This window comes from Teleopsis dalmanni, chromosome 1, assembly GCF_002237135.1.
Source record: "Teleopsis dalmanni isolate 2A chromosome 1, ASM223713v2, whole genome shotgun sequence".
Classification (NCBI taxonomy): Eukaryota; Metazoa; Arthropoda; class Insecta; order Diptera; family Diopsidae; genus Teleopsis; species Teleopsis dalmanni.
Genome location: NC_051846.1, coordinates 212,501,079 through 212,521,801, shown reverse-complemented (window position 1 = coordinate 212,521,801; position 20,723 = coordinate 212,501,079). Strand labels below are relative to the sequence as shown.

The window sequence follows — 20,723 nt, the reverse complement described above, 5'->3', positions numbered from 1 at the left end:
TATTTCAACAATAAGCTTTTTTATACTAGAAGAAAAGTTGATGATTTAAATAAGTTGCTTAGAGAGCTTATATTTGCATTATTTATTTATTCTAATATATAATAGAATTTATTTAATTTATGTACCATTTTTTAAGCAACAGTTTTACAAAAATGTATTACAAAATAAACAAAAATATTTTTCTTGATTCTGTACCAGCCTCTAACCGAGTCTCTAGTTTTATTTTTTTTTATTCCTAACATGTTACCATGGGTTATCACAGATTCTCCGGCATAGATGATAATGGATTGAAAGTCTTTTCATGGGAGTTCTTTGATTCCATAAATTTACCTTTTCTTTTATAATGTAATAATGAATATACATATAGTTATTCGCTTTATTCGGGGGTCTTGAGCCCCTTAGTTTAGGTTCTTGGTTTAATTTTTTAACGCAGCTTGCGTTTTCTTTTAAACAGGATTTCAGTTATTAAACTATAGTGAATAAATTTAACTAAACAATTGAAACAAAAACTATGTGAATTAAATAAAAAAAACACGTGAATTAAAGTAAATAAATTAAACAAAAATATAAAATTAATGCATTAAATTGAATATATTAAATAAAAATATTAAAATAAAAATAACATAAATTTCGAATTACCGGAATTAATTGTTCATAACTGAATTTATATTTGATGTGTTAGCCTAATCCGGAGATAGAACTTAATCCAAGTGTAGTTTTATTTTTTTTTCACAATACATAATAGTTTAACATCAATTAAAAATGTGAATAGAGTACGTGTTTTACGGAAGATATACAACCTAACATAGCCCGGAAACTCACAAAAATGTTGGATAGTAAAAATTATCTCAAAAATATTAATATATAAAAAAAGAAAAATAATAAGAAAAACAACCGCTCCTTTGAGAAACACTTATTTTTTATTGAAGTTCAATAGATGAAATATATTTTTAAATAAAAAAATATTTACACAAAATTACAAACTATATATGAAAATCATAACATAAATTTAAACTCTATTCGATGTTATATACCCGTACATTCGAATAATAGTAGAAAAATATATTGTTTTAAAATACAATATTAAATAAATTAAAAAAAAAATAAAATGAATATTCTTATAATATAAAATATTATAGACAAGTAATTACAATCTGAAATGGAGGGATATATTAAGTCGATTGAGGAACAACTTTCAGGACTTGTGTTACTTTCTTTTGAAAATGTTGCTAAGCCGTTTTCTTGGTGGTGTGTTCTATAAAGGAAATTGAAAAAGATAATAATGTATTAGCAGTGCAAAAAAAAAATATTTGCAATATTACTTTTAAATATTTTAAAATTATATATAAAAATTAAAATAATATGCTTCTTCTTATAAGTGAACATGAACATGAATTTATTTTAGAAGACTCGTCTATTTGGTTAAAGATATACTCGTATGATAAAGATACCAAATTTTTTATCTTATGAAAATATTGTATATCTCTTATATATCTTACCTCTCCAATGAGAAGACACTTATTAAATAACATTATAAACACATAAAGATTCTCTCACAACTTCTTGATAACAAATATATACGGGGTTACTTTGTTCCTTCATAGCACATGCTATATATTATATTTAAAATGTAGCCGATGAGCAGTTTTTCTGCTAAAGGAATAATAGCTTTTCCTTGAGACTGGGACTACTTTTCCTTCGACACTTAATTTTCAGGCATGTAGGTATAGTTGTGTTTCAAGTAATTATTTAAAAGAATTTTTTTTTATTAGGTTGGATGTACATATATTTAATTAATTTATTATACTCTTAGATATATATGTGTTATACATAACAATAATTGGCTAAACTGACGAAATATATGAAAGATAGATTATTAAGTCATATTTTGGCCTGCCATGGGGTTTATTTCTACAATAGAAGAATATGTCTACAATAGAAGTAATTTAAATGCATAATATAATATAAAATCATACAATTAAAGTGATAATATATTAACAGAACTTTTATATTACTATTATAGATAGAAAGTAATACTTTTTATGTAGAAATCAAATATTTTAATAGAAAATTTTGCACAAACTGTAATTTATGTAATTAATGAAAAAAAAATAAATTACGAACAGAAATAATTCTTTAAATTAAACATCGAATCCATATAAAGACAAACTTAAAGTAAAAACTTCATTATGAACTATTTTTAACAAAAAATAAACAAACAATTAATGAAATAAAAATAAATTATGAGTAGAAATAAAGCAATCAATTGAACATGAAATATTAATATAGGGACAATCTTATTAACAAAAAAAAAAAACAATAAAATGAATAAATAAATAAATTAATTAATTTACACAAACAAAATATAAGATGTATATAATATTCGTAGAACTCTATTAGAATCCGTAAAAGAATACAGCACCAAAGATCACAAAAATCGCTAGAGTAGCGAATATTGAAAAGCTTATAACACAACGCGCTGTAACATTCATCTGACACCACATGTGGTACAGGTCGACAATGGTTATTGTTTGGTTGGTAACTAACACCACATCATCAGATTGATTGTTCTTACTTTTTATATAAATAGAAGACTTCCTTACATGGGTCATATTAACGTTTGGTATGCGACGACTGTAGATGATGTTTCCAGTGTAAATTATGCGTGAAAGTTGCGCTGATGGTGAGAGCGTTTGATTTGTAGGTGGTACATAATTCGACAATCCCGAGCTTGTAGGTATCAATTCAAAACCGCTACTTTGCTGTTGACTCTCCTGGTCATTAGCTTTTAAATCCATTTCGCTGAAATTTATAGGTTTTATTTCGAATGGTGCTTTCGATTCTTTTACGTTCAGTTGTGCTGTAAAATCGGCACTATTCAGCCCATCAAATTGATGGTCTTTGTTAAACAAATGGAAATTATTTCCTTTATGTAAGTTCACTTCTCTTTCAAAGTCTATCAATTCTGACTTGCTACACTCTGACACATCGAACTCGTCACAGTCCGTATCGGTATCAATATAGGTGCTCTCTTGTTTTAGGAATTTGTCCTCAATTACAAGTTTGGTTTTACCCAACTCCCCATTCGGCGGTTCATATTCAATCACTTCCTCTATACTACTACTGCGACTATTATTGTATTCTTCTATAATTGGGTCATCAATATTAGAGTTTGAATTATTACACAATCCTATCGTGAGATCATTTGAATCATCTTTTGATTTTGTGATAACAACTGTTTTATCACTTCTAGTATTGTGATTAAAATTAGCGTAATTATTATTTTTTACCTCAAAAGTCACGCCTCCAACTTCGCTATCACTTAACGTTCCGTTTTCCTCAACACGCAGTGGACGGTACTTATTAAACTGTTCGTTACGTTGTTTGCGTGCTTTACGGCGATTAATGTCAATCAAACTATTGCGGGGATGCGCCCTCTGCCTTGCAAAAATATTGCTGCATAAATAAATGGATGGGCGACTCCCACGATCACGTTTCTTCCTGCGACGCAAACGACTTTGTAATGAACTTTTTACGCCACCTGAACTTGTCGTACCGGTACCGGTAAGTATGTCATACGGAGAATCTGTTTTTGCTGAAGACGTAGTCTCAACCACACATTTTTGACCCAGCTTCGACAGTCGCCGTTTCAGACAACGACTTCGTCTGTTTCGAATGAATTGTTGATTTTCAATACATTTAAGGAATGGATTTGACTTCACTTTATTTTTCTTCAAAGGTGTCATTACAGATGTTTGGTATGTGTATTTCTTTATTTCATTTTCCTTATTATTTTCATTTATTTTTAGCTTCAAATTTGAATTTGTACTCGATGCAGAACTCAATGAATCTATTAAACGTCGCTGGTCAAAATATATTCTGCTCTTGCGCGGCGTGGAGGTACAAACTTGTCCAGCTTTGGTGTCATTCAAACGAACCAAATGGAAATTCTTGTTCGTTGGGTCCTTTTTCCATATATGTTTCAAAATGGGAGTATGAAGTTGTTTTTATTTTTTTGTTTTGATTTAAGAAAATAAAAAGAAAAGTTAATTTTTCATATAAAAATAATCCAAACCACAGCACAAAACACCAAAATAGTGGACAAAAACTAAATTTTACAAGAATAAAACAACAAAAACAAATATCCAACCACAATTAGAAGAACCTATGGACCTATTAAACATACTTAGTATATACTATAATTTATACGTTTAACAAATAATGATAAAAAAAATAGTACAGCTAACAGAAAAAAGATGGAATATACAATATTTCATTTATTGTATAAGAAATGATTATTATGGAATTATTTTTATAGATTTACATACTTAACATATGAAAACGAATGCTACCCTAGAAAATAGTTCCCTTTTTCGTGAAAAAGTTGTTATAAATTCTCACTTATTATCACTTAAATATATATTAATAATTTGAATATTTAATACAAAGTTCTTTATTGTTTCAAAAAATTACAATTTTATTTCAATAAATAAAATAAATATTAAAAATAATAAAAATTACAACAAAATGTTTTTGTTTTTGTTTGTGACTTTAAATAAATTTAAATATTTAAAAAGTTTTCACGAATTCTAACATTATATTTGTGATATATAAAAACAACAATAATAGCAAAAAGAATATGAATCCTAACAAAATGGATTCGAAAACGAAATATTTATAATTAATTAATCTAAAACGATATTTCTAGAAGACTATCAAAAATTAAAAACTTAACATACATACATATATAATTAAAACTAACATGACATTAGGATAATATTTAGGTTTAAACAAATATAACAAAACGAATAGTTTAAATATTAATTATTATTGTGACGAAAACTTAAGGTACGCATACATATTAAAAATAATTGACTTAAAAGTAAACTTACCTCATCTTTAGGATTGCCCATACTGAATCTCGATGAGAAAAATGCAAACCGAGCGGGTGTTTTGACAGAGGAGCCAGATGGATTGTTGTCATCTTTACATTCTTTCAATATCTCTCTGCCTTGCTCACCACAACCACCAAAAGAGAGACGACCACCATTTTTACTAGGCGTAGGAGGGCCAGGTTTTTTATAATGCGTAACACCGCTAACTTTTTTACGTGACCCAGCTGTAGTACTGAGCAAACCGATCATACTATCATCTAAGCTGTGGGGACCATCCTAAAATGTAAACGTATATTTATTATTTAAAACGAATTTTGGTTACTAAATAAACAATAATTAATTCTTAATTTGTTTAATAAACGCAACATGAAACATATAAGGGCAACACAAAGGACAACACAAAATCGCATGCAATAAAAACAATTTTATGCTTTTTAAATGAAATCATATTATTTTTTAAGACATAAATAAACTATATAATTATCTTATTAAATTGTAAGATTTTACATTATTAATTTTTAACAATAATCTTACTTTACAAAAGAAATAATATTCATCGTAATTAGAGAGAATTAATATTATATTTACAAAACTTAAATTATAAATAATAAAACGTAACGTAATAAAGTTTACAGTAATAATACAGTAATAAAATTATTATTATAAATAATTTTAATTAAGAAAATTAGTTTTTCTCAAAATGTAAAAAGCGTCATAATAAAGATGTATCGGATAACTCATATATATATATTGTACTGAATATAAACATATCTATATAAATTTAATTATAAAATGCGTGACATGCTTGGATGTTGTTTTATTTATCCTTTAAGGAGTGTTGCATTTGTAATTTATGTGTTTGAATGCATGTTAGGGATGCTTACTTTCAATTCATCCTCGTTCAAGCCAACATCGTATTGGGGTGCATAACTACTTTTCAGATGTGGTAGCACCAAAGAATTGCGGTATCTCAGTTCTTCAGCACTGTAAATAATAATAAAGTTTAGAAAATTTTGTACAATTATTTATTGAAGATCAAGTCAAAAACTACTAATATTTATTCAATTCCTTAATTCCAATTTTAATTTAAAAATCCCAAACTCTTATTCTCTACCATCATTTCCTCATGTCTTGAATCGTTTTTCAGTGATCGTAAAACAACAGAAACAATAAATTTAAATTCTACTCTGTTGGATTGGATTAAGAACCAATATAATGTCTTTAAAATTTATAATTTACAATTTTTATCTACAGTTAGTTATAATAGTTCAAGAACAAATTTGCTGGAGAGAGTGCGATCGATTGTTATAATAAATAAATAGATCCACTTACCACATATCATTGTTCATAAAATCAGAGCAGCGCCCATTCTTTAAGTCTGTTAGATAAGTATTGTTAAATACTTCTCCTTCCTCATCTTCCATAGCTAAATTTGTCCCGATACCATTAGCAGAAGCAAGTGAGGCCGTCGAAGATACATGAATCATACTTGGACGTTTAAATGGACCTCCAGCACTATCTTCCAAGTGCTTCAGTTTGGTTTTAAGTATAGCGTTTTGCTTTTGATACTCCAATATGTTATCATTTAAACGTACAATTTGACTAGATAGTTTACGTGTGTGCTCTTCATATTTTTTATTCTAAAAATTAAATGTAACTGGAATCAAATATTTAGTGCATTATGTTGATGAGACTATTACCTGAGCAGTAATAATTTCCATTTCTGATTTACAAATCGCGATCTCGCGTTCATGTTTCGTACTCATTTTTGTTGTTTCCTCGGTGTACAATGTTTTCTATAAATTTGCAGTGCAATGTGGATGGCATTTTAATATGGGGACGAATTTAGAAAAGGATTTTATTTATAAATGGGTAATTACAAAAAATAAAACAAAAACAAATACAACTTTTTTTGTTTTTATTCGGATTTTGGATTTTAAACTTTACATGTATTAATGTACGTATATATTAAATTACTAAAAAATATACTTAAAGAGTTATAGGACATCACAGCTGTAGTTAAATCTATAATATAAACATATATTCTTCATATATATGTTACTATGGTTTAATTTTCATCAAAATATATAATTCTATAATATTATTAAGCGGATTAATTTCTCTGGATTCAATAACCTAAAATACTATCTTGAATTTTAATCAAAATGTTTTGTTTAAAATACTTCGGGTTTGGTGCTCTTGAACATTAACTCCAAGTCATAGTAGCTCAAATAATAATTGCAAAAAATCCCAAAGAAGGCAACTCCAAACACTAATAAGAAAAAAATATAACTGCATGACTTGAGTCTTCTCTTCCAAGGAGAGGGACCATTAATTCCGTCGTTATATTCTTCATGCATCTGCTGTGCATAGAAAAAAAAACAAAAACATAAACATTGTCAGAATTTATAAAAAATTATCGAACTGCTATATAATTTAAATATATATACAAAAAATATATGTATATATATAGCCGCTATATATAAGTATATATAATAGTGAATTTGTAATTAAAATCAAGCATTTCTTTAGTATATAATGTACTCAATGTGTGGGCTCTATAAAGGTTATTTCAAAGATTAAATAATAAAGACCTCAATCAAAACTCACGATTTTGAGAGATAAAATTATTCAAAGACGTTATGTCAAAAGCCTTGGACTAAGATTCGTTCTTGTAAAATATTATCATTCAATATATATATATATATATATATATATACCATACCACGAAAATTTAAATATAGGCAAAAAACAGTAATTTGTAAAAATGTGACTCCTCATATCAGAGATCCATGATGTATATATTTATGATATATATATGATTTTTTTGCCTATAGCACAGATCTTCAATTGAATTTTATGCAAAATCTATGACAATGACAATAATTTCATATACTTTTATAATGTATTTATTATTACTATTTTGGTAGTAACAACGAAGTCTAGAGTTGTGGTACGATGGAGATATTTCTTATCTTCTCTTTTTTTATGATTATTTTTATTTCATTTAATTTAACCTTTTGTAACAAATCAATAAAATGCAAAAGTTAAATTGTATCATTTTAACATATTTGCAACAAGACTATTAATATCACGGGTAAAAAAAATATCAAACGAACGAATATAGAATGAACACCAATGTGGTTTCTAATGGCACCAAAACTTTCCAAACTTTCCTTTGATAAAATCTCAAAGGTTATTATTTACAAGTGTACCTATCAGCCTTAATGGTTCAAATACAAAGACGTAATTCATATTTAATATACATGATATATAATATACATGTGCCACGAAATCAAATTAACAATTTTCAAAAATATTTTATAAATTAATATCAACTTTCGAATAAAATTTGTCGGAACCATATAGATATTATAGATAAAGTTAAATTAAACTTAAGAAGAAGAAAAATAAAATATAAGCTTAACATTCAACAGTACAACAAACAAACACAAAACATTTTGCCATTAATCGGTCAAGTACCACTGACAACATTCGCTGACAACTTTCGAGTTTCATTTGCAAGGAATACTAACCAAGTTAGTTCCCTTAATAACATAGCAACTAACCGGACTACAATAAAAAACATTACAAGTAACAAAAAACAATAAAACAAACGATCTCAATTCAATTTTATTCTAAGAACAGTGTGATGCCCTATTTTCTATAATTAACAAAAGTATTTATATAGGAACAAAACAATATGACTGGATTTGAGGTTAAAACATTTTCAGGAAATAATAGAAAAAATTATGTAAATTAAACTCACCATTTTATTTTTCATTTTTTCCAGTTTGCCTTCCAATTCCAACCGATTTTCCTTAATGCGCTTCTCACTGATCTGGGTTTGTTCTTCGAAGCGAACCTTTAGATCGCGGTACTTGGCCTGCAAAATTTGGTTATCCATCAACAATTGCGAACTGTTTTCTTTTTCTTTCAATAGCAGTGCATCTGACAAAGCAAAACGTTTTTGTAGTTTTTCAAGCTCCTCAGTGGACATATTGGAAACATTATTAGTTGCCTGAAGCGAATCGATTTGTTTCTGTAACACATTGGTTTGTGCATTTTTACTTTCCAACTCAATTTGGGTTTCGACCATTTTTTTATCAACATCTTCCTTTTCCACTAGCAGAGCCTTGATTTTATTTTCCGCAATTTGCAACGCGGCAACAGTGGTAGTGTATTTTTCATTCAACTGAGTTTTTTCTTCCCTAATGATTAGTAACTCTGTACGCAATTGGCCGATTTCTTTATTTACATCAGCCACAGTTGTTTTGGAAATTTCTAAGCCAAGCGATAATTTAGATATTTGGTCCGTCAAGTCAATGTGCTCATCACGCATACTACACATTTCCCTTTCTAATTTTTTATTTAGGTCTTCATAGACTTTAATCTTGTCCATAGAAGCGAGGTATTCTTTATTAACCTTTTCGAATTCTGCATTGGTAACGTTTTTTTTCTTACACGCTTCCAACAGTTGGTTATTGAGTGCACCGACTTCAAGATTCAATCGCACATTGTCTTGCTCGCAATTGGCTAGTGATTGATTCAGTTTGCGTAGTTTCTCTTCATTACATTCTCGCATTTTCTCAAGCTTTAAGAATTTTGTTTTGATTTCATTTTCATTAGACACCAGATTAATCTTATCATTCTCCAGTTCTTTCTTTTCTTTCTCGAGATTTTGAACTTTATTCTTCAAGTGTTCGTAAGCTATCTCAATTTTATTGATACGCTCTTTTAAAGACTTACACTCTTCTTGCAGAGTATCACGTTCACGTTGCAAGTATTCAAATGCACTTGTGCCACCCTCCTTAGTTTTTGAGAGACGTTCATTATCGCGTTCAAGTTTTGAGCAACGTGCTTGTACATCTCCCAGTTTTAGAGCAAGCTTTTCTAGTCTTTTTGTGGTGTTAGCATGGTTCTCTCGTAATTTATCATTTTCAGTAGTTAGCTTGTTGACGAGTGCTGTCTTATTATCGTGTTGTGTGACTAATGTTTTAAACTCGTTTTGAATTTGAAGTAGCTGCTTCTCAACTGTCAGACTATTCTCTTGCACAGATTTCAATCTCTCTTGAGCTTCAGATTGCGCTTTTTCGCTCTGCTCAATCTGTTTGCGTAATATCTGAGTTTCTTCTGAACAGGATTCCTTTTCGCTACGAACAGAAGAGATCTGCTGTATAAGCTCTGTAATATTATCATTTGCTTGCTGCAGTTCTCTCCTGCTTATTTTTAGTTCATCAGACAACTGTCGTTTTTCGGTTCGCTCATCGCTTAGCTTGACAGTCAAATTAACGATTTCTGCAAGTGCAGAGTCATGTTTAATTTTGTTAGAGTTGAATTTCTCAGTTAATTCTTTCAACTCGGATTGAAGCGCCGCATATTTGCTATCTGTATCTGCTTTCTTCCCACGTAAAGAATCTAATTCAGAGAGTGCGCTTTTCAACTCCTTATCCAAATACTGCTGTTGTATGAACATTTCATCATGCTTAAGCTGTACTTTTTCAAGAGATTGAGTTTTCTGTTCAAGTTCAAGCACAAAGTTTCCATTTGATGTTTGCAGGCGTGCATATTTTTGATTTTGTTCACTTAAATCCTTTTGTATTTCCTTCAGTTGTGTTTCCAGCTTAGTTAGTTTAGACTGTGTGTGCCTAATTGTGCCGTTAGCTAAACTGATCTCATTTTCGGTTTTAGCTAAATCCTCTGTCTTTTCTAGCAATTGTTTCTGCACTTTAGCGGATTGCGCTTTTAAATCTACAAAATCATCTTCTTTCGCTTGAAGTAATCCCTCTAGCGACAAATGCTCTTTTCTCAGATGATCAATTTGTCCTTTTTTATGTTCATTATCTGCAAGTAGTGATTTATTTTGATCCCGTAATGTGTTAATATTCTTACGATATTTATCGATTTCTGTTTCCAATTCTGACCACTTAATTTGCAGATCTGCATTTTCAGCTGAAAGCTTTTCGTTAACAGCTTCCAAATTTTGCATATCACCTTTCATTCTAATCAGATCTTGACTTAATTTGTTTTCCAAACAAATATTTTCTACTTCCAACATTTTTTTTAATTGCAAAATTTCCTTTTCGCTGTTATCAAGTTTCTCCTTTAGTTTCTTGTCGTTTTTAGTGATCGACTTAATGACATTGTCCATTTCTACTAGGTTTCGTTTGGAATACTCTAATTGTGATTCGACGAAATCCAATTTATATACAACGGAGTTTAAGGTTGTTTTTAGCTTGTTCAAGTTATCACTATTTCCTTCTTTTGCATTAAAACGATTTGGAAAACTCTGAGATTCGTGTTCAACTTGCAGATTTTTATAGTTTTCCAAACCTGCTACTATTTCCAAGATGATTGTGTCGTGAGACTTTAATTTCTCACTTTCATGGAATAATTTTTGTTGCAGTTCATTAAACTTTAATTCCCAGTTGTTGCGCTCAAGTCGTAAATTTTCCATGCTGACTTGCAGTCTGTTTTCGTAGTCCTTAATTAGATTTATATTTTTGAATTCGCTCTCCTCTAGCAATTTTGTCGCTTCATTGAGGTTGTCATCAGATTCTTTTAGTTGATCGACAGTTTTTTCAAGCGACTGCAATAGAGTTGCTTTCTCTTTTTGTTCACAATCTAATTTAGCCAAAAGTTCTTCATATTTTACGTCTAAACGCTGCTTTTCAATCATAAAATCTTCCACTTCCTCTTTAAGATTTATTATAGAGTCAATTTGCTGTGATTTTACGTCTTCCAGTGCTTGTATAGCTTTTTTGCTTAATTCCAGTTCTTCCACTAAAGTTTGAATTTTTTCTTCTTTGGATTTAAGTTCCGCTAATAAAGAATTTTTATGGTCACACGCTTCTCTTAACGAAATCGACAACTGTCCAAGACGATCAACGGTATTATTGTGCTCAAGCTTATACTGTATTATTTCTTCACTCAGTTTATTATTTGTAGAAGTCATTTCTTCTAATTTTCCTTCAAAAGTTTTTAGTTTACAGCCGAGCTTGAATTCTGCTTCAGATTTTTCTAGTTCCAACTGTTCTTTTGATTTTTCAGCTTCAAGTAGTTTTTTCTTTATGCTACTACACTCTTTGTTCTTAAAATGCCTCTCACTTTTAAGCTCTTCTCTAAGTGTGTGCAAAGTATTCTCATATTTGTTGCTTACTTCTGTTACTTGTACTTGATTGAATTCATCCCTTTCTTTAAGTTTTTTCTCCATTTCCACTATACCACGAGACACTTCCTCAGTAAGTTTATCACACCTCCGCTCATACTCTAAAATGCGTTCTTGCGACAACTTTAATAGTTTTTTTGTATCAGTGTTGACATGCTCCATTTTCTTCGTTAAATGTATATTATCGTCTAAAGTATGTTCCAGTTTTTTTTCGGCTTTCTCTAACTTATTTTTCACTTCTGTATGCTCTCTTGATAATCGTTCAAATTTGCTTTCTACTTCGTTAAGAGAGGATGTCAAATTCTTCACTTTAGTTGTAATTTGTTCAAGGCAAGCACATAGATTACTATTTCCAAATGGTTTTTCAATTATGGACATTAATATTTCAATAGCTGTTGCTATATTAGATATTTCAGAATTCGAGCTGAGTGCTTCAGTAGTCGCTATTTCAAGTTCCGTATTAGTTTGAGTTAATATTTTCTCCAGCTCTAACTTTTCTGATGATAACTCTCTTATTTGATTTTCTCTTACAGCGACATCGTATCCTGATTTTTCTTTTTCTCTCTTATATTGCTCCATCAATATGTTAATACGCTCCTCTAGTTCTACATTGCTTCTACTCGTGTCAATTATTTCATTACCTAACTTAGACATTTGTAGTTCTTTGCTCGATATTTCTTCACGCATTTCTTCAAGATGTTTTTTAGTGTCACGTGCAGTCGTTTTCATATCCTCAAACTCTATAAACAATTTCTCATACTTCTCCTTCACTAAAGTTTCGGCTGACTTATGCGACATTAACTCAAGCTGTTTGTTACTAATTTTCTCATTCAAAACTTTTACTTCCATCTCGAATTCTGTTGATTTGAAAAGTAATTTTTCTTTCGACTCCCTTAGCTTGCATTGCAAGTTCTCAATTTCCTCCTGGAGTTGTGCTTTAATCGCATTTAATTTAGTATTGCTCATATGATGCTGTTCTGCTTGGGCTCGTAATATCTTAATTTCAGCCACTTGCTTCTCTTGCTCCACTTTGCAAGCCTCTTTAAATTGTTCATAACCACTAGTCAATAAAACAAGCTTCTCTTTATATTCCTTAAGTTCTTTAACTTCTTTTAGTAACTTATTTTGCTCTATACTAGTGGTCGCCTTATACTCTTCGAATTCTTGCGTCAACAAATCCATCGCAGCTTTTATATTCGTTTTCTGGTGTGCTAACATGTTGCTTTCGAGTTTACACTGTGAAAGTTGTTCTTTTAATTCGTTTTTGATTTCTTCCAATTCACTATTACGACTTTCAACAGATTTTAACATATCCTTAAGATTGCGCACATCCTCATCAAACTTCTTCAATTGACTATTAAGATGTGAATTCACATTGTATAAGGCATGTGTCTCGTCTGTGAGTGTTTGAAACTTACATTGCGCACTTTTATAATCAGTATTTATTCTATGTATGCAATCAGATAATAGTAGTAACTTTTGTTCAGGCTTTTTAGGAGTATCATTTTCGGCCTCCGCTTCTGTGCTTAACGATAAGCTAAAGTCCTGAGCAATTCTCATTAGCAATTCCTGCATTTCAAAGTCTAATTTCGAGTTATCTGAACGTAGTGTGGCAAGTTCTTCCCGTAACTGTGAATTCTCCACTTCCTTTTCACGTAATTGCTTATCTACAACAGAATTAGCTAAATTTTCTGGAACCAATTGACTGCCAGAACCATTTGATGTTTGTGAGAAGGAGTTATCCAGAAAATCATTGGAAGAGTTCAAATTGTTATTTCCTTTGCGAGTTTCTGCTATAAACTGTTCCAATTCTAATTTACTATTTGTAAGATATAAAATGGTGCTACTTTTAGCCTGCAACGAAAGTTTTAGAATAATTATTAAATGCATTCAATTCCTAAAAAAAAAAACTATTTTACTAAATTTGATTTTAACGTCATTTACGGCGACAGTGACTATTTTATTTAATAGAAACTTTTGTATTTAATAGAGAGAGTTTCTTAGCAGAAGTAAATTACAAGTACAAAAATCTCTTCAAGACCTTTTTATTTATATTATAAAGAAAGTTAAATCGAAATTAGCAAAGCTTATATACTTTCAAAAACCAAGCAATTTATGGGATATGAAATTGTTTTTAATTATTTATTAGTAAGCACATGTATTGTACGAGCTAATAATTGTTAAAAAATTCATTGCAATTTCTATCTACTGACATCAATTCAAAGACATCCAGTATTCAAAGTTATACTCATACTATATTACATAGCATAAACCAATTAAAAGACATTTTGCAGCTGTTATAACTACTATTCTCCTTACCTCTAATTCTAATGCCTGTTCATCTAAAGTAGCCTCCAGTTGATTTATTCGCTCAATACAGTCTGTCAGATTACTATTAGCAAATGAAAGCTATAAAGAAACCAAAAAAAAAAAATTTAAAAAACAGATTCCATAAAATGATATAATTTAATAAATTTACCTTTTCAGTCACCAAATCTTTTTCTTCTTTAAGTGTATTTAATATGGATGTTATTTTAGTAATTTCCTCCTCTTTTTGGGAAATTTCCTTGCATAGACGTTTCTTCAATTGTTCTTCCTTTAAAAGAAATATATAAACCTTAGTAAAATTATTCACAAGCAGTTTGTCATTACTGAATATTGAATAGTAGTAGTCAATTATAGAGTGATTGAGTGAATGTTCTGGAGTTCGTAAGAGAAAACGAACTAAATCAATTTTTGCATGGACGATGAACTGATATAAAGCATAACACTGTCTAGTACATTTAAAAAGGAATTATATGCAATCTTCACAAATTTTATGAAGCCAACAATGTAAGCATAACTGAATCACCTCAATCCGAGCGAATATTCAGTTTATATTGCTTGAATTAAAATTTTTTATACAGTAAATGAAATAGGTTTTTAAAGTTCATTACAGCGTTTCAGGCATATGAAACTGAGTTTTTTTTATATTGACTTATAAATTTATTATCTGTAAAGTGGTCTTGCAGGCAAATACCTGCTGAAAAATGTTATGGGAAATCCTTACAATAACAATGACTTTCATTTTATTACCTGTTCATCGTCTGGAATAGTTGAACATGCTTCTGTAGTTTTGTAAAGTAGCTCATTTCGCAGATCATGTATAACTTGCTGCATACGTTTCTGATCTTGTGCTGCAATTATTGATAATAATGTAGTAAAACTTGATTAGCAAGGATATATGATATATATAACACTTACATAGTTTTGTGATTTTTTCTTCATTCTGTTTCAGTTGAACCTCTAGAAGACCCTTTTCATACCGTTCAGTATCTAGCAAAGCCTAAAAATTGATTTGATCTAAATTTTTTCTTCATTTATTAATGGAATTGGTTTACCCTCAGTTGGTATAATTCGCGTGTGCGTTCTTCTAGTAAAAACGACTTTGGTGTTGAAGGTGATATACGATTAAGCATGGCAAATTGTCGTATTGGTGTGTTTGCTGGTGAATTTACATGTCCATTTGCTATTGGTGGTGTGTTATTAGCAGGACTATTACCACTTGATTGTGGACTACTTTCTGTGATCGAGGGCACATTAGCAATTGCATGACGTAAACTTTCTTTCGTTATAACTTCACAATCCAAGAGTTGTTTGAAATAGTCAGCAATATTTTGTTGAGTTTGTTCGGATAACTTTTTGCATATTTCATGAAAGTAAGACTCCGGATCTTTTACACAACAAAAATGTAAAAGTAATGAATAAACATACACATATTCCGCAGAACTTAATAAATTTTCATCATCTAATATTGGATTGAATTTGGGATAATGTTCTAAAAAAAAAGATAACATAAGCATAAATACATAAACACATATAGTTACACATAACATCAGTGACATCTGACACATACCTTGAAGAAAGGATATGATGTTTTGTGTGTCATTTTCGACTGTGCCCCGATGATTCAAACAAAAATTTTGAAAAAATTCCTCCAAATCAGATTGTTCTAAGTTGTAGAAGTTACGTTCCGTAAACCCACATTCGGTGATCTGTAAATTAGTTTTTCATCTATGAGTACATATGTGTGTGTGACCCGAACATCTGCCAGTTCGCGACAAATATCCGCGCTCTTTCACTACTTACCCATTGCAGAAGAATTTTTTTCCACAAACGTAAGTCCATTCTCTCACCATTAATGTTTACGAAACGTTTGGTTTTATATGTTTTTTTCTCTAGAAATTTGACAATACAAAGTAGGTATGAAATTCTAATATATTTAGAATTTTCTTTACTCAACTATTTGACATTTGTTATATTCCATTCATAATATTACATAAACAATAAATTGTAGTTAACAATATACAAAAATATATCTAGTACGAATTGTTCAATTTTTATCATAGTATATTCTATGTAAATTTTCCACTTCCTTTTCCACTTCCCCAGTTAACAACAAACTCTAGCCAAATCAACGCAACTTATGCCGTTAGCATTGTTTTAAAATCTGACGCTGCCGCTAAGTAAATACGTTGCCACATATTCAGAACTACGATTGGTTGCCATTTATATACAAAAAATTAATGCAAAATCATAAAGATGCTTGAAACAATTTTGGAAGAGATACAGAATTGTTTAGTGTTTTGATAAATATAAAAATAATACATATACTTGTGACACATTGTTTCCTTTTTGTTATAATATATGATATATAAATATACAATGACAAATATTTTATATACATTAATTTTAAATACGCAATTGAGATTTAATATCTTACATATCAAATATTTCACAATCCTGAGCAGCTTTTTTCGATAGACTAAAAACCGACAAAGCTTTATTTTCTAGATATATAACATCAACATTTTTCTTTACGAGCAGGAAAAAAATAACATTAATTCTGGTTGAAAGAAATCGGCAGTACTTTTAAAATATGTTGAATGCTTTTGTTCAACATATGTTTTTGTTGTGTACAATATGATATGATACGAACGACTTCAATTTTGAAACATATTTTCAATGAACATTTCCAAATAGACAGATTTTTGAATTTGGCAGCCTTAAAACTTTAAATTTTTTTTGCGAGTAAAACCTAACTCTAAAGATTTTAAGAGCATTATTGTTGCTTTACATGTTTTATTTCTTAAGATGCGAGTATTTGTTTGGTACACTGAAAGAAAAAATCATGGCTATTGCTTATAATAACGAAATATACAAAATTTAGTGGTAGTTTTTCATAGCGTCCATAGAAACGATGATTATTTGTGTCATATCATACCATTCAAGAGACATTACTTTAAAAATGAAGTTATATCAGCATATAGGGCGAGGAAAACTAATTTAAAATAAACGATTTTGCCAAAAAAGAATTGTCAAATAATGATAAAAAATCATTATCATGTGGTAGACACATTGTTACAATTGTTAAATTGTATAAAAATTTAAAAAATACATTAATAAATTTTCTAGTATTTTAATATTAATATTAGTAAATTTCATTTGTTACTGTAAAGGTTATATGATATACTTTTTTTATTGTTATTCGTTATTTTGACTTTTGTAATTATTGTTAATAAATACTTGGTTATTTGCGAAGTATAAATAGTACAAATATTATGTGTGTCGTATTTAAATACATCCCTAATGAAATTTGAGTGAATTCACATGGTCACTTTGTCCAGTAGGTTGTTTCTCATGTGGCATCACCGAAACTATTTGCACATGTACTTCAGCTGTTTTTCATCAACAAACAGAGGAATGTAAATAATATTCGTGAAAATTGTTACGAAGTTTAAAATCATAAAATACTTAGTAAACAAATCGAAAATTTTATGTATTGAAATATTCATACAATATTTTATAATATGGCCTTTGAAATTTCTACTGAGAGTACAGTTCAACTTCCAGAAAGCGCAACAAACGAAGAAGAACTCCTACTAGCAAAGACAAAAAATCCTGGAGAAACACCACCAAATCCTTTAAGTAAAAATCAAATTAAGAAACAAAAAAAACTAAAGCTATATGAAACCCTTAAAAAGGAGCGTCGCATTAAGGAGAGAGAAAAATTAAAAGTACGACGTCAGGAAGCAGCTGCAAAAGGCCTGCCGGTACGCACAGGTCCATCTAGGAAAGAATTGAAGAAACGTACAAAAGCATGTATATATAAACTATTATAGATTTTAAAAATATCAAAACATATTTTAATTATACATTTATATTTTACTAGCTATAGAAAACCCAAATGCTCTAAATGTCGCAATTGATCTCGATTATGATGATTTGATGCATGATGGCGACGTGGCAAAATGTATTAAACAGTGTTTACGTATATACACAATAAATCGTCGTTCTCATAATCCGTGCAGATTACATTTTACTGGTATTAAAGAAAATGGACGTATACATAACATATTAAAAAAGAACGATGGTTGGCAAAATTGGAATGTCGATTATCATTTCAATAAAACGCACATAGATATTTTTGCGAAAAACCAAATTGTTTACTTAACTTGTGAATCTGATACAGTTTTAGAAAAATTAGATGCTGAATGTATATACGTAATAGGCGGTTTGGTAGATCATAACCATCAGAAAGGATTATGCCATGAACGCGCTGTGAAAGCTGACTTAAAAACAGCAAGGCTCCCGCTCAGTGAATATGTTGATATGAAAACGCGTTCTGTGCTCAGCACCTTCCATGGTGAGTACGTTGAATATACAGCAATGTTAAGTTTACGATTCTTTGGTCATTCTGCGCTATTGTATTTATGTGCATGATAAATAATTTTTACTTATTTTTTTTGTAACCTAAATGCCCTGCTTTTCCAGTGGGAGGAGTGAAGGGTACTTGGTTGTCTATTTAAGATGTTGTTGTCGTAGCCCGCGGAGATCTGAAAAACAGATGACATGGAAGGAACTACATGACGAGTACATGGGTTTGAATGTAGAAAGGGAGTGGTTAAGTGAAAGGAAGGGAGATTATTAGAGAATGGGAGTAAATTGCGGGTGGGTATGATTTAATTAAAATCAACCAGGATCAAGAGGAAGAAATCTGGCTTCTTCAATGAGATAGGACAAAAAGCTTATGGATATAAACATCACCGCTTCAGACACCCCCTCTCCATCACTCCCAACTACTTGATTACGTCCCAACTACGTCTTGAACATCCTTTCATGTTATCTGCTTATAGGATCCAGTGGGTTACAACAACAACAAATCCTAATATAATGCTTTTTTTATTATTAATTCATCAACATTAATAAATGGTTTTTTTAAGCAGTGTCTTATAGCTCAAGATTCTTTTAACTTATTGGCGTCAATATTTATTTATTATTATGCAATATGTTCTGTTTCGTTTTATATAAATGTGGCTACTATTATATTAACAATTTATTAAGTTTTTGAATTGCTTGTTGGAGTATATGAAGGCAAAAGTTGGACTGATGCAATTCTCGAGACCATACCATTGAGAAAGGGTGCTAAGCCAAAGAAATCAAAGGATTTGAACTGTACTGATGGGGACTCCGATAGTAAAGTTGACCAACTACCGAGATGATATTGGTGGTTACAACGTGCAATATTTTAATATTAATGTGTTGTATACAATATAATTTTAAAGTGCAGAAAACATTAAGTTTATAATAATAAACATAATACAGTGTACGTATTATGAACAATATAAATCATCGTTTGTTTGTATTATTGTTACTAAAAACATAGTTTTAATTATTTTGAGATAATGAATTTTTTTTGATTCTACAAATTTTATAATTCAACTGGGGCTGATAAGTTATCGGCAACTGATTAAGGGCCAAGCCAGCACTTGATAAGGTTTGTCAAATAGGACATACATTCTATTTAGGATACGTGGACGTGATTCCACACAGCATATAATTTATGCTAATGAATTCCCTGTTCAGAAATGTAAGCATCTCGAGTAATCAAACAAGATATGACTACATTGTTGGCAGTTTCCACAGAACTCTTACGAATTCTCGTAACGAGCAATACTCGTTACGAGTATTGTTGTCATCGCCAAATAACTATGGGTAGTTGAAAAATATGAAGCCAGTTGGCAGTTGTTGTCTGATGATATGGTATACCACCACCTAGGAGATGTTATGCGGTATATCACAGAGACTATGATATTTTTTGCATATTATAAAGTTCTTCACAGAATTAAAAATAATATTAATAGCAAATGTACTTTTTACTTAAAACGACAACTAGAATAAATAGTATTTAAGTCGTTCATAGTTATTTTAAAACAAATAAACGAATCTTTAAACGTGAAATTCTTGATCTTGCAAAATAAAAATATGTTTGTTATTTCTCTCATATTGTTTATTTAAAAGTTGTATTATTTATATTATTGTTATATATATATATATAATAGTAATATATATATATATATACATATATCTTTTTTACAGAGCTAATTACATTTGTCGATTGACTTAGCGTTAATTTTGGATACAATGTACTAACGCAAAATTATAATAAGTTTCCAAGCTGTTTAAATAAATAAATTTTATTTTGTTTTATTGTAATCAATATAATTATTCTTTCAATTTTATATTTTGTTTATAAAATCACATTTAATATTTAACTTTAATTATAGTTTTAATAGTAGCTTATATTAACATTAAGTAATATTAAAGGTGAAAAACAAAAT

General features: G+C 29.8%; 2 protein-coding genes across 5 annotated transcripts; one reads left to right on the top strand and one right to left on the bottom strand.

Moving 5' to 3' along the window:
- Positions 1-904: 904 nt before the first annotated feature.
- On the bottom strand, positions 905-16,844 carry LOC119671802 (centromere-associated protein E). 4 transcript variants are annotated; one of them, XM_038082594.1, is made up of 14 exons: positions 16,346-16,492; positions 16,192-16,280; positions 15,959-16,097; positions 15,444-15,880; positions 15,307-15,388; positions 15,139-15,239; positions 14,543-14,659; positions 14,383-14,472; positions 8,665-13,917; positions 6,596-6,691; positions 6,228-6,535; positions 5,780-5,879; positions 4,893-5,171; positions 905-1,255 (listed from the first exon to the last, which is right to left on the bottom strand). In XM_038082594.1, the coding sequence occupies exons 1-14, from the start codon at positions 16,353-16,355 to the stop codon at positions 1,208-1,210; spliced, it is 7,149 nt and encodes a 2,382-aa protein (XP_037938522.1). In that variant the 5' UTR covers positions 16,356-16,492; the 3' UTR covers positions 905-1,207. The 4 variants fall into 4 exon arrangements, with proteins under 4 accessions (XP_037938522.1, XP_037938520.1, XP_037938519.1 ...); XM_038082592.1 differs by lacking the exons at positions 905-1,255; positions 16,346-16,492 and adding exons at positions 2,365-3,965; positions 16,826-16,844; XM_038082591.1 differs by lacking the exon at positions 905-1,255 and adding an exon at positions 2,365-3,965 and having other exon boundaries at positions 16,346-16,499.
- Positions 16,845-17,674: 830 nt separating this feature from the next.
- LOC119671801 (tRNA methyltransferase 10 homolog A) lies at positions 17,675-19,698 on the top strand. Its single transcript, XM_038082588.1, has 3 exons — positions 17,675-18,204; positions 18,275-18,748; positions 19,447-19,698. The coding sequence occupies exons 1-3, from the start codon at positions 17,913-17,915 to the stop codon at positions 19,602-19,604; spliced, it is 924 nt and encodes a 307-aa protein (XP_037938516.1). The 5' UTR covers positions 17,675-17,912; the 3' UTR covers positions 19,605-19,698.
- Positions 19,699-20,723: the final 1,025 nt, after the last annotated feature.

Excerpts from the sequence above, each read along its gene's own strand:
- LOC119671801 (XM_038082588.1), top strand. The coding sequence starts at position 17,913 with ATGGCCTTTGAAATTTCTACTGAGAGTACAGTTCAACTTCCAGAAAGC. Across the intron at positions 18,205-18,274 it reads GAAGAAACGTACAAAAGCAT|CTATAGAAAACCCAAATGCT; the intron begins GTATATATAAAC and ends ATATTTTACTAG. Across the intron at positions 18,749-19,446 it reads TGTGCTCAGCACCTTCCATG|TTTTTGAATTGCTTGTTGGA; the intron begins GTGAGTACGTTG and ends CAATTTATTAAG.
- LOC119671802 (XM_038082591.1), bottom strand. Across the intron at positions 14,473-14,542 it reads AAGATTTGGTGACTGAAAAG|CTTTCATTTGCTAATAGTAA; the intron begins GTAAATTTATTA and ends GTTTCTTTATAG. Across the intron at positions 6,536-6,595 it reads TGGAAATTATTACTGCTCAG|AATAAAAAATATGAAGAGCA; the intron begins GTAATAGTCTCA and ends TTTAATTTTTAG.